This window comes from Mandrillus leucophaeus, unplaced genomic scaffold (assembly GCF_000951045.1).
Source record: "Mandrillus leucophaeus isolate KB7577 unplaced genomic scaffold, Mleu.le_1.0 Scaffold750, whole genome shotgun sequence".
Taxonomy (NCBI): domain Eukaryota; kingdom Metazoa; phylum Chordata; class Mammalia; order Primates; family Cercopithecidae; genus Mandrillus; species Mandrillus leucophaeus.
In genome coordinates, this window is record NW_012108142.1 from 1,242,550 (window position 1) to 1,256,153 (window position 13,604).

The 13,604-nt window shown below is 33.1% G+C and overlaps 1 protein-coding gene across 2 annotated transcripts in view; it reads right to left on the reverse strand.

Moving 5' to 3' along the window:
* Positions 1-379: 379 nt before the first annotated feature.
* Positions 380-13,604, reverse strand: part of TNFSF13B (tumor necrosis factor (ligand) superfamily, member 13b) — a 37,606-nt gene continuing 24,381 nt past the window's right edge. For both annotated transcript variants that reach the window (XM_011966246.1, XM_011966245.1), the window contains 3 exons: positions 5,325-5,437; positions 5,086-5,236; positions 380-2,023 (listed from right to left, as the gene is read on the reverse strand). In XM_011966246.1, the coding sequence (XP_011821636.1) occupies positions 1,911-2,023; positions 5,086-5,236; positions 5,325-5,437 (377 nt within the window). In that variant the 3' untranslated portion in view covers positions 380-1,910. The remainder of the gene's footprint in view (positions 2,024-5,085; positions 5,237-5,324; positions 5,438-13,604) is intronic.

Below are 13,604 nucleotides of genomic sequence, written 5' to 3' on the forward strand. Positions count from 1 at the left end.
TGACCTGGTATTAGCTTTTCTCAGTTATACATCTACTTAATATTATAAGTATATATATTAATACTCAATATTATACCAATAATATATACTTAATATTGTACTAAAAATCCCACAAAATATACTGTACTGTTGGATAAATTCAACTCTAAAGGTAATAATATAACTGATGTCTCCTTCTAAATAGTTTAAAATTAAGTAGTTAGATGCAGATGTGAACAGATCCTTTTTCAGATATGGAAAATACTCACATTTCCAAACTATCGAATCCTAACACAAATTAATTTATCATGTTTCAGCTGATTTTAAAAATAACATTTAATTATATAGTGAGAATGCAAAAGGTGGGTGTTGCTAGAGAAATTCAGTCAGACAATGAGGCAAAAGGCAATGAAGGTTTTTATTTGTTAATCCATATTAGCAGCAACACCAGAAAAATCATTAACCACCCCTCCTAGCATTGAAACTCTGACTCCACTTATCGCTTCTTCTTTTTAAATTACAATGTAAAACAAAATGAACCGCAAAATATATTTTATTTGAACTTACTGAAGTTGAAATCATAGGAACCAGATACCTAAACAAAGTTTAAACTTAAAGTTTAGATTTTAAACATAAAATGTAAATGGTTTTCTTTGTTTTGAAAAGTATATCCTTGAAAAGTATTTTGATATAGATGGGAACATTTTCATAGACTGGCATCTACTTTTCCACCTACTGTTTAATGAAGTAAACTGTTGAATGATGTAAACTGTTAAATGAAGTAAACAGTTAAAACTAATGACATAAAAGACAAGCAAAGCAAAGGAAATATGTTATAAAAGATAAGTATTACAGCATTCTTAAGTATGGTACTTTATAAAATGAAAACCAGGATGATGTCTTCTGAGATATCAACATATTTATAAGGAGTACATGGTACGTGACATACTTCAAGATGCCAAGAATTTTAATTAAAACTCAACCTCTATAAAGTGAATATAAAACTAATAAGAGGAATATTTTTAAAGGTTGGGATATGTAAACTACAATAGCAGCAGTTTGAAACAGAAGAGGAAGAAATAAAGGGAAATTACATTACATTAGTATAAATGTATTCAGTAACTTCTGTTGGAGATTATGTTGTTATATATGAACAATTATAGTTATTTTTCAATCAATGCTTTACATGCATAAATTGAAATTACCTGACATTAAATGTTTCTGAAATTCATTATAGGAAACACACATGAGCATAAACAAATGAGGATATTCTCTCTCTCCTGTGAAAAAATGTGTGGGTAATATATTACATCATAGATAGAAATTGCATACTTGAAATAACCATAAAATACTTAAATAGTACATGGATACTATTTTCAGCCAAGTTGTTTCATATTTAAATTTAAACTTTTAGTTATTTCATGTAACTACTGCAAGATTTCTAAAATTTTTATTTTTTACTTTTTGTAATGTTGACCAAAAAGGAGGGAGTGCATTTAACATAAAAATAGAAAATGAATCCTGACATTTCTCATAAATGTCTTAATGTCCTAGAGATGTGGGCACTTCTTCCATAGTAAATTATGGACGCCACATTTTACAAAATCCTTACTACCCTTTGAATTGTGTCCTTCCTCCAAGATAAGAAGTGATGACTCAATTGTTCAGCATGGAATTATAGTGAAAAGCCTTTCTAGTTCTATCTTTCCCTAAATGGGCTCTGGTTTCTTGTAATTCACATGACACTTTTTGGCTGTGGCTGTCTGTTAAATTTCCTGTTTTGGACTAGTTTCAGCAAACCAAAACAAATAGCTCACAGAAAAGGCAACGGTAACTACTTTTTTTTTTTTTTTGGTATATCCAGTTAGATTCTTTCTTCTTAGAGGTACAGAGAAAGGGAAGAAAATAGTTACAGACATGGTATAAGTAGGTCACAGCAGTTTCAATGCACCAAAAAATGTGACATCTCCATCCAGTGATATTTGTGCATTTTCTCGTGGTATTGCAAGCTGAAGTTCATCTCCTTCTTCCAGTTTTGCAATGCCTAGGAAAAAATGATTTACAAGAACTATAAGTGGTTATACAACAGAAAAGAAAAAAACCTAAATAAAACTATTTTGTTCTGTAAAAAAAAAGTTAACATAGGCATCCACACTTCAGAATATACCAGTGGGCTTCTAAACCATTGCAATTATCTTAGCCTAAAAAAATTTAGAAGAAATAAGCGAAAGGAGTTACAACAGATATGTATGAATTTATTACCTACTCTTTAAAAAATGAAGTTCCCCAAAAGAAGCCCAATATATAACTTTTTAAACAATTAGGTAAATCATGGCACATCCCTCGATAGAATATTAAATGATTAGTGATTTTTATTTAATTTTGTTGACAAGGAAAGTTTTAATAATAATGTTAAATAAAAATGTGAAAAATTACGCACACACATATATATACTAGATATTCCTAATTATATTTTTAAACATACATATGAAAAGCATAAATATTAAAAAGTGAAGAAAACACCATTTCTTAACATACCACATTTATTAATACAGTTTTTCTTGAGAGTTCAGACTATGGGTTTAAGCATTATCTGGATTACTTTTCATAACCTCTTATATTTTGTTTTATTATATAACCACATTTGTCTTCATAATCAAAAACAACAATGAAATTAACTCTTCAAAAATGACCAATAAATCTGTGTGCGACTAATTTACAAGGACAAATGCATCTGTGAATTGGTAATACAAAATACATTCAGGGACTACACTCCATGTATCAAAAGAAAAATGTGAAGGGGAAGAAAGAGGAGGAATAAGCGGAAGAAAAGAAATAAAGAAATGAACAAACAATAAAACTGTCATCTGAATTGTCAATAATTATGGCTATTTTTAGAAAAGTTGCATTGTTTCATTAGCATAGTGAAAATGTACCTACATAAACACATGTATGTTCATGTCTATTCTAACCTAAAGCCCAAAGCATGCAGATTTGCTCAGGCAGCAGCCGGGGGAGTTTATTTATTGAACATTTACTATGTACCAGGCACCCTTCTGGAAAAACCTACAGTAGTGATCAAGGATGACAAAATTTCTGTCCCCCCTGGGTATGCTTTTTTGTAATGGGCAAAGACAGACTACAAACAAAATAAAGTTTTTTAGGACTTATTACAGGTTATGTGTACACTTTCTAGAATTGACAAAACATTTGTGGACTACCTTAAGCAGTAAGAATAAAATGATTGAGATTTATTTGTTGAACAGACTTGTCAATATCATAGAGATTGGAAATGAGCTAACATTTTGACAAAGATCATAGCTCACAGAGCATTAAGTAATATTAACTCTAAAGATTAGGTGGGTGTGAACAACTATAGAGTCTATTTAACATTTTAACACTAAGTTATTGGCTATTTCAATTCTTCCAGATTACAGCAATCAGGTATAATTTTTCTAATAAACATTTTATTAATACAATAAGTAATAAGATTCAGCTTTATGTATGTAAGTGGTTCTTTGATATTATGTTGGGTTTCTTAAGTTGGCCATTCACATCTTTTCAGGTTACTATGGAAACATTTTATGTACTTATACTCTAATGTGTGGTTTTAAATGGCTTTAAATAAATTCGCCCTAAAACAGATTAAAATTGCAAGCCTGAAACTTCCTAGAGGACAGGACTCATATACAACAGTAAGCTACTAGTAATGAAAAATATTTTTAAAGTCAGGTGAATTATTCTTAAAGTAAGACACCTTAAGAAATCTAGCAGACTCCTCTAAAAGCAAGTAAGTGTAAGAGGAGCAGATGATTAGAAAAATGTTTTAAAGAGTTATTTGTAAAATTTTTAGTATTAATGAATATAAATAAATAACAGATTGGAGTAGTCTCACCATTTATAAATATTTTGCAACTCCAAACTACTAGTCAGCACTGGGTGAAGGGAAACATCTCTTTATGCAAATTAGGGAATTCTAATTTTATAAACTTCCTCATCTCTCCACCAATGCTATCTGTGGCTGCAGATCCAGAATGACATCATTTCCATTATTAGAAACTATTTTTCTTAGTTTCTAACTGACTTATTGGGCATTTGTTTGTAAATGCCTTTGAAATACAGTATGTCAAAATGCATAGCCAGTCTCCATTCCTGTGTGTCACACATCTGGAACACATAGTAAACATCTGGAACTGAAGCCATTCCTCAGGGTTCTGGATTTTTACAAAATCAACAGAGAAAATAAATGTCTTTAAGGTAAATATTTTTCTTTAAAACCAGCCTGGATTAATTTTAAATCACCCTTGAAAAATAAAATGAAGGAAATGTTGGCAATTACAGCTAAAACAGACCTGAGGTTTACAAGACCTGCCCTGCTCTCTGCCTCTCACTGCACCTGGGTGCAAAGGTAGGTTTGCTTCTACACTTTCACATTCCTAAGTCACCTGTCTGGTGTCCACTGACACAAGATGTCACCTGTGTGAGAAAGAAGCCATTGTACAACTTTCCCTTACCCTCAAACCCGGCCGGGGCATTTCTTCCACAGCATGCAAGAAGAGGTTTGGTTGCTCCCAGTGTGGAATCAGACTGGCTGGTTTAAACTGAGTCTAAAAATTAGTAGCTGTGTAACCTGGGACAAGTTACGTTACCTCTCTGTGTCTAGATCCTCACTCTCTTAAATGGGAAGATTAAATAAGCATGCATATATAAAATGCAGAAAAGAGTGCCTGGCCAGTGGTAATCACTCTATCATTGTCAGATATTATTATTGTTGTTATTAAGGGTTGAAGAAAATATATTTGAATTTTTCTCAGTGTAGAAGTTACTATGTAGAAGTACTATGTACAATGTAGAAGTTGCTATGAAGTTACTACCCTTTCTAAATGTATATAAAGATGGTAAAGTTATTAGTAATAATTCCATCTTTCTCAATTAAAACAGACTAGCTTATCATTCAAGATTTAAAAAACACAATATATTGAGGAATGCCTTTCTGTCTATTCATATTTTAGGGCACCATCCTTTCATATTCGCATTTTGCAGCTCAGATTTTTCATCAAACTCTCTTCATTTCACAATTAGCAGGGTGTGAGAACTATTATTTACCAGCTGAATAGCAGGAATTATTGGGTAGTGTTTCAGGCATATTTTGAATACATCGAAACAAAGTCACCAGACTCAATTCATCCCCAAAGACATGGACTTTTTTCCTCTGAATTAGATGTCCCATGGCATAGGTCTTATCAGTGTATAAAACCTGAGAAACAAACCAAAAAACTTTGTCAGAAATGAACACAAAATGGGAGGCTTCAGACAGTAACATCAGAATTAGGGTTTGAACCTACCTGACCATATATAAAAAAGTAACCAGTTTCTTTGACCAATATTTTATTCTCTTTTTCTTCTAGGGCACTTCCCCTTTTAAAGCTGAGAAGCCATGGAACAAATGTGTAAGATCCTGCAATGAAGAGAATCATTTATAAGGAAAGAAACCAAGAAAGGCAGTTTTCACCTCCACCTCCATTTAGTTGTTAAGCCACCTCTGAAACTTAGAAGATAATTCCATCCTAAAAAAAAAAAAAAAGAAGAAGAAGAAGACAAGTCACATTACTGCATTGGATTCTTTGCCATCACTTATATATTAACCTGGGTTAATATATCAGATACAAGAACCCAAGAGCTAACCCTTTATATGAATGTCTGGGTTTTCCCTTTATTGGTCTATATTTCGGCTATTTCATAATAAAGGCTGGTCTGGATAAGAGAGTTTGAAGCAAAAAGTGGACAAAATTTCTCTGAATAACACACTAGTAGAGATTTTCCTTTGATTCTCAGAGAGGAAAGAGTATGTGAAGAGTTTGGCAAAAGGTTTCCGGAGGAAGAAATCTCTCCATTCCTTGGCCCAAATGTGGCAACAGAAGGGAGCCTATGGGAGAAAGAAGAAAGTGACTAAGACACAACCTTTACTAAGAACAGTCAAGGAACTTTGTAACAATGATCTATGATATTTGAGTTTCAATGGCTTCTGCTCAGTTCACTGATAATTCTCCTCCATTACCCATCAAAAATCACTTGGGGAGTGACAAGGAGGCCGCTGTGCTCAAGGGTGAGATGAAAGGGACAGAGGGACGACAGTAGCCATCAGTGAATAGGCACATGGGGGACTACATTGCTGAGCCAGAATCTGTAAGTGCGTTCGGACACCAAAACCCATTAAGAGAGCAGAGACACTCCTTTCCTGTGAATTCATACTTTACATTCCCTGGATTTCTCATGGGTGTGTCATGTGACTATCTGAGTAAAGGGTGAGCCCTAAGGCTAGAGGTTGGGAAATTTGGGGAGTGTAAATTAAGTGATGTAAAATGAATAAAAAGAAGATTAGATGGACTGTAATATAAGGATAAAATAGTAAAACAGAGCTGTGGAAGTTAGCCTAGAATCATACTTTAAATGTCCCTGTATAATTGGTAATGGTGGACCATACCTGTGTCCAAATTTCATCCTGATCATAGCAAAAATGAAAACAAAATTGATAATAAAATTCAGAGTCCACAACAGACAATAGGCTAGAAGCCAAAGAAGATAACAATTTTTCTAGAATTGAGATTAAAGAGCATTTTTTTCCTGTGGGTTTTCATGAGGGGCACAGGATGATGTGGTAGTTAACAACGTGCTCACATTCCGTACATACAACTGCCAAGTGTACGTGCCTTCTTCACATAGTGTTTCCAAGGCAAACCAAGTATATTTAAACTTTTTCCAAATAAAATTCTGTTTTGATCTTATGTTTTAATTGACAGATAAAATTGTACATATTTATCATGTACAACATGATGTCTTGAAATATGTAGGCATTGTGCAATGACTGAGTCAAGCAAATTAAAATATATGTTACTTCATATAGTTGGCATTTTTGTGGTGAGAACACAATATCTACTCATTTAGCATTTTTCAAGAATACATTTCATTAACTGTAGTCACCATGTTGTACAGGAGATCTCTTGAACGTATTCCTTCAGTCTAACTGAAATTTTGTAACCTTTGACCAACATCTTTTCACCCCCACCCCCACTACCCAGCCACTAGTCAATACCATTCTACCCTCTACTTCTTTGAAGTTGACTTTTTTTAGATTCCACATATACATCAGATCATGTAGTATTTGTCTTTCTGTGCTTATTTCACTTGTTCTAATGTCCTCCAAGTTCATCCATGTTACTGAAAACAACAAGGTTTCCTTCTTTTTATGCTGAATAGTATTCCACTGTGTATATATCACACATTTTCCTCATCCGTCCATCTGCAGATGGATACTTAGGTTGATTTAGTATCTTGGCTATTGTGAATAATTCTGCAATAAACATTGAAGTACAGATATCTCATCTATGGTCACACCACTCTGAATGCACTGTATCTTGTCTGACCTCAGGAGCTAAGCAGGGTGGGGCATGGTTAGTCCTCGGATGAGAGATATCTCTTTGACACACTGATTTCATTTTCTTTGGATATATACTTGGTAGTGGGATTGATGGATCGTATGGTATTTCATTTTTAATTTTTAAAGAAACTTTTATACTATTTTCCATAATGGCTATACTAATTTATATTCCCAGTCCAAATAAGATTCTTGAGGGAAGAATGCAAAATCAGAACCACATATTTCTGATTGTTTCTAAGGAGTAAGAATCCTAGGTGACAACAAAACAAACTACATTGTAAATTCAAGTTGAAATAAATAACATTTCCTTAGTCAGACCTTTGAGTTCCTGTTACCACAGACAGAGGGAGGAAACATGTCAGGGAGAGTGGGGAGGAAGGATGGAGGATCTATGAGTGGATCAAGAAACTTCCCAGGTCTTCTTCAGCACATGCTCTTGTCGACCTGTGCTTCTTGCTCACTCCCAGGAGGCACGTCCATCACTGTTTCTCACCAAGGGTGAATGTGCCCTGATATGGGCAGGTCTCATCATCCTAAGTGGCTTTTCCCAAAGAAGGGAACATTCTCCTTAAAAGAAAAGCCCTCTTGTATAGTAATAGTTAACACAAGATCACCTCAATGACAAATTACAAATGCAAAATCATCATCGCCTCTTTTATGATATAATTTCAGTGAAAAGATTATCATAAAATAGTTTTTAATTTTGTTTAAATGACATAATGTATGCCAAGCACTTTTTGGAGTGCTGAAAAATGAGGAAGAGTTAACACAGTTACTGTCGATATTGTAAAACACAAACTGATGACTTCACCAAGGCAGTTGCTTTCATAGCTTAATGATATTCGTTTGATGCTTGGAGTGAAGAGAGATGTTAAAAAAATAATACACTTGATAGATACTAAATTTTCTGAGCTAAAGGGCCATTTGTGTTTGGTTCCGTCATTTTCCTAGGGCTTAACATCATGACTGACCCACTGTAGACATGCAGCAAATATTTATTAATTAATTCAAATTTAAACATAATATAATTCAAAATAGCAATGTACTGTAAAAATTAATTGCAGGTATTCAATTGGTTTTTTTAAAGCACTTTACTACCAAGTTACTGCACTTCTTGTAATGAAATGCCCTCCATCATAGAGCTAGTATATTCTCTTAAATTGAAGTAAAATACAAATTTCTAAAATCACTTGTTTACATCTGGCTAGAGATATTTGTTTACTAAAATTTTCATAATAATTTAGATTGATTTCTTAGATTTTTTACATTCAATTAATATCTATATAATTAAAGACCCACTTCTTAGTAAATGTCACTGGTGTATTGTCAGCATAGAAAATAAAACAAGTACATAGTAGGTCTCTATTCTTAATGTCTCTTAATATTTTATTTAGGCATTTTATCATCTCTTCTGGCAATAATCTTATTAAAGTGATAGAGAACATGTTTACTTATTTTTATTTTTAATTTATTGTCTTTATTCCTCCCACATCACACACACACATATGCACACCCACATACTTACCTGGGCTCTCTGCAAACAGGAGATAAAGACTAAGGTTAACCGCAGACAGCCTAGTGAAGGGTTGAAGAAATACCCTGGTTCAGAGGCTGTTTGTAAACACCAAGAGAGATTTTTATTTTTGTTTTTCGACTTCTAATGTTTAACAAAATCTCTGTCAGGATGAGGATTAGCAATAAAATAATCTCTACCAGGCCAAGAAAACAGATAATAGAAGAAAGACTCCTGTGTCCACACAGGACAAGGAATAGAGTCTAGGCAAAAAAAAAAAAAAAGTACTTTGGAAAAATTACTAAACAAGTGAACAACTGCAGTCCACATCAATTAACAACAGAAAACCCTGAGGATGGGAGTAATTTTGAGTTCCAGATTTGCTACATTGTAACATCCAAACTGTCCAATTTTCAAGAAGAAACTTCAAGGCATACAAAGAAAGAAAATTATGAACTACTCAGTGGACCAAAATAATAAAGTCATTATTACAAGATTAATACTCAATAGGGAATCACTTTTCTACCAGTGATCTAACACTTTTCTACCAGTAATAAACAAGTGGAACTTGAAGTTAAAAATACAATGGCATTTAGATGATTACCTCAAAAAATGAAATACTTAGGAATAATCCAACAAAATATGTAAAAGATTTAAATAACTAAATAAATGGAGAGATACTCCATGTTCATAAATAGGAAGACTTAATATTGTCAAGATGTCATCAGTTCTTCCTGTAGATTCAATGCAATGGTGGTTTTTTGTTTGTTTGTTTGTTTTGTGTTTTTTTTTTCTGAGTCTTGCTCTGTCACCCAGGCTGGAGACAGGGGCACGATCTTGGTTTACTGCACCTTCCGCCTCCTGGGTTCAAGTGATTCTCCTGCCTCAGCCTCCGGAGTAGCTGAGACTACAGGCATGCACCACCATGCCCGGCTGGCTAATTTTTGTATTTTTAGTAGAGAGGAGGTTTCACCACATTGGCCAGGCTGGTCTCAAACTCCTGACCTCATGATCCCACCTTGGCCTCCCAAAGTGCTGGGATTACAGGCATGAGCCACTGTGTCCGGGCGACTCAATGCAATCTTAATCAAAATCAAAGCAAGTTGAATATCAACAAACTGAGTCTAAAGAATATATGGAGAAGCAAAAGATAGAAATACCAACATAATATTAAAAGATAAGAACAAAGTGGGAGAACTAACACTACTCTACTTCAAGACTTACTATAAACCTACAGTAATCGAGACAATGTAGTATTATTGAAAGAAGAGAAAAACAGATTATCGAAACAATATAAAGAGCCTAAAACTAGACTCACATATAATCAACAGATCATTGACAAAGGGCAAAGGCAATATGATAAAGAGAAGATAGTTTTTTAAAAAAAAATAGCACCAGCACAACTGAACATCCACATGTTAAAAATAAATAAATAAATTGAAACACACACATTGATTTTAATAAGATTTGGAATCTTTTTGCCTTTACCCTCCTTGAAGTTTACTGAACTTTTTAGATGTGTAAATTTATGACTTTCTTCAACATTGGAAAGAGTTTGGCCATTATTTCTCCAAATATTCTTTTTTCAAATTTTATCTCTCTTCTCCTTCTGTGACTCTCATAATGCTTATGTTTAATGTATCCTGGGGGGTCTCTTATAATCTGTTCACTTTTCTTTATTCTTTTTTAACTTCATTTTTAGAGCCATTTTAAATTCACAGAAAAACTGAGAGGAAGGTACAGTGATATCTCATAGACCTCACACTCCCTACAGATGCATATCCTCCTCCATTATCAAAATCCCCCACCAGAGTGGTACATTTGTTACAATTGATAAACCTACACTGATATATCATGGAGGAAACTTAAATTTCTATTACTAAAAAAAAAAAAAAGAAGTGAAAATAAAAATGTTACATACTGTGCAATTCCAACTACATGGCACTCTGGAAAAGTTAAAACTATAGAGACATTTTAAAAATGCCACTTCCAGGGGATAAGCAGAGGAAAGGGAAAGGTAGTTGGAGTGAAGCACAGAGAATTTTCAGGACAGTGAAAATACTCTAATACTACAATGGTAAATACATACCATTATACATTTGTGCTAATCTATAGAAAGTACAACACTAAGGTGAACCCTAATGTAAACCCTGGACTCTGGATGATAATGATATATTAGTGTAGGTTTATCAGTTGTAACAAATGTATCACTGTGGTGGGGGATTTGATAATGGGGGAGGATATGCACCAGTAGGGAATATGAGGTTGATGAGATATCTCTCTACCTTCCTCTCAATTTTTCTGTGAATCTAAAATGGCTCTAAAGATAAAGTTAAAATAGAAAGAATAAAGAAAGGTGAACAGATTATAAGAGACCCCCAGGATGCATTAAGCAGATGAATATATGCATTACGAGAGTTACAGAAGGAGAAGAGAGAGAAAATACGAAAAAGGAATATTTGCAGAAATAATGGCCAAACTCTTTCCAATGTTGAAGAAAGTCATAAATGTACACGTCTAAAAAAATTCAGTGAACTCCAAGAAGGGTAAACACAAAAGATTCCTACCAAGACTTATTAAAATCAAGCTATTAAAAGATAATGACAAGGAGGAGATCTTGAAAGCAGAGAGGCAATTCATCAAATATAAAATATGCTCAATAAGATTAAAAGCTGATTTGTCATCAAAAACCATGGAGGCCAGAAGGCAGGGGAATTACATATTTAAAGTACTGAATGAAAAACACTGTCTACCCTGTATTCCATATGTGGGAAAATATCCTTAAAATGTGAAGAAAAATTAAGTTATTCTCAAATAAAGAAAAACTGAGGGAGTTCATTGGTAGCAGACTTACCCTGTGAGAAACGCTAAAGTAGATAGAAATTTAAAAAAAACAAAAACAAAAAACACTAAGTGAGAACTGAAAGATATATGAAGAAATAAAGAATAGAAGTAAAGGTATATACGTAGGTAAATATAAAAGCCATTGTAAGTGTATTTTTAGTTTTTAACTTCTCTTTTGTTTCCTATACTATTTAAAAGACAAATACATAAAATGATAATTATTAATTTATGTTAAGGGCTTACAGTGTTTAAGGGTATATTTTGTGACAATAACAACATAAGAGAGAAGCTAAGTTGTTATCAATTCAAACCACAGTGTTATAAATTTAGGATGTTTATTGTAATCACCAGAATAACAACCATGATAATAACTTCTTAAGATGCACAAAAAGAAATTAAGAGAAAAACAAAATGGTGTACTTACAAAGGTATATTAAAAACAAAATAAAGAAGAAATAAAGGAATTGAGGAACAAAACTTATAAAAAAAAAACAGCAACATAGTAGTTCTTTCCTTATCAGTAATTATTTTAAATATAAATGAACTGAATTTAAATTTGGCAATTAAAATACAGAGATTGGCAAAATAAATTTTTAAAAGCCCAAACTCATGATCTAATTATATTCTGCCTACTAGAGACTCACTTCAGATTCAAAAACACAAACAGGTTTTTGTGTTTCAAGGTTTCAAGATCAAAGGATGACAAATATGGCTCCTTGCAAATAGCAGCCAAAGGGAACAGGAATGGCTAATACTGATATCAGAATAAACACATGTTAAGCCAAAAATTTTTATGAGACAAAGAGAGTATTAAATATTGATAATAGAGTTAATTTATCAAGAATACCTAATAATTATAAACATCACTCAACAGAACCTCAAGATATAAGCAGATATTGGCTGAACTGAAAGGAGAAATAGACATTTCTACAGTAACAGCTGAAGATTTCAGTATCTCACCTGAAGTAATAGCTAGACCATCTAGGGAAGAGATCAATAAGGCAACAGTGAACTTCAACAACATTGTAAACTAACTGAACCTAACAGACATATAGAAAACACTCCACCCAAAATCAGCAGAATACATATTCTCAAGTGCACATGAACATTCACCAAGATAGACCATGCTGTGCAACAGAATAATTCTCATTAGATTTTAAAATATTTAAATTCTACAAATTTAAATTTTAAAGTATTTAAATTCTACAAAAGCATATCTTTTATTTTAAAAAGATATGCTTTTCATCCTTTGACCTTGAAACCTGTTTATGTTTTTCTGTCTGAAATGAATCTCTGGTAAGCATTCATTCTAGCTACCTTCAATAACATAAGGAAAATTGGAAAACTCACAAATAAGTGAAAATTGAACAAATTCTTAAACAACAAATTGATCTATGAATAAATCCTAGAAGAAAATAGAAAATACTTTGAGATGATTGAAAATAAAAACACAACATAGCAATATTCATAGGAAGCAGTGAAAGTAGCACTCAGAAAGAAACGTACAACTGTAAATGCCTATGTCAAAAAATATCTCAACTCAATATTCTAAGTTCAGCTTAAGGAAATAGAAATAGAAGAGGAAACTAAACCCAAAATTGACAGAATGAAGAAAATAATAAAGATCAGATAATATAATAAAGAAGGTAATAATAAAGAAGGTAGATGGAATAAACAATGGAAAAAGGGCTGGGTGCGGTGGCTCACACCTGTAATCCCAGCACTTTGAGAGGCCAAGGCGGGTGAATTATTTGAGGTAAGGAGTTGGAGACCAGCCTGACCAACATGGTGAAACCCTGTCTCTACTACAAATACAAAAAAAAAAAAAAA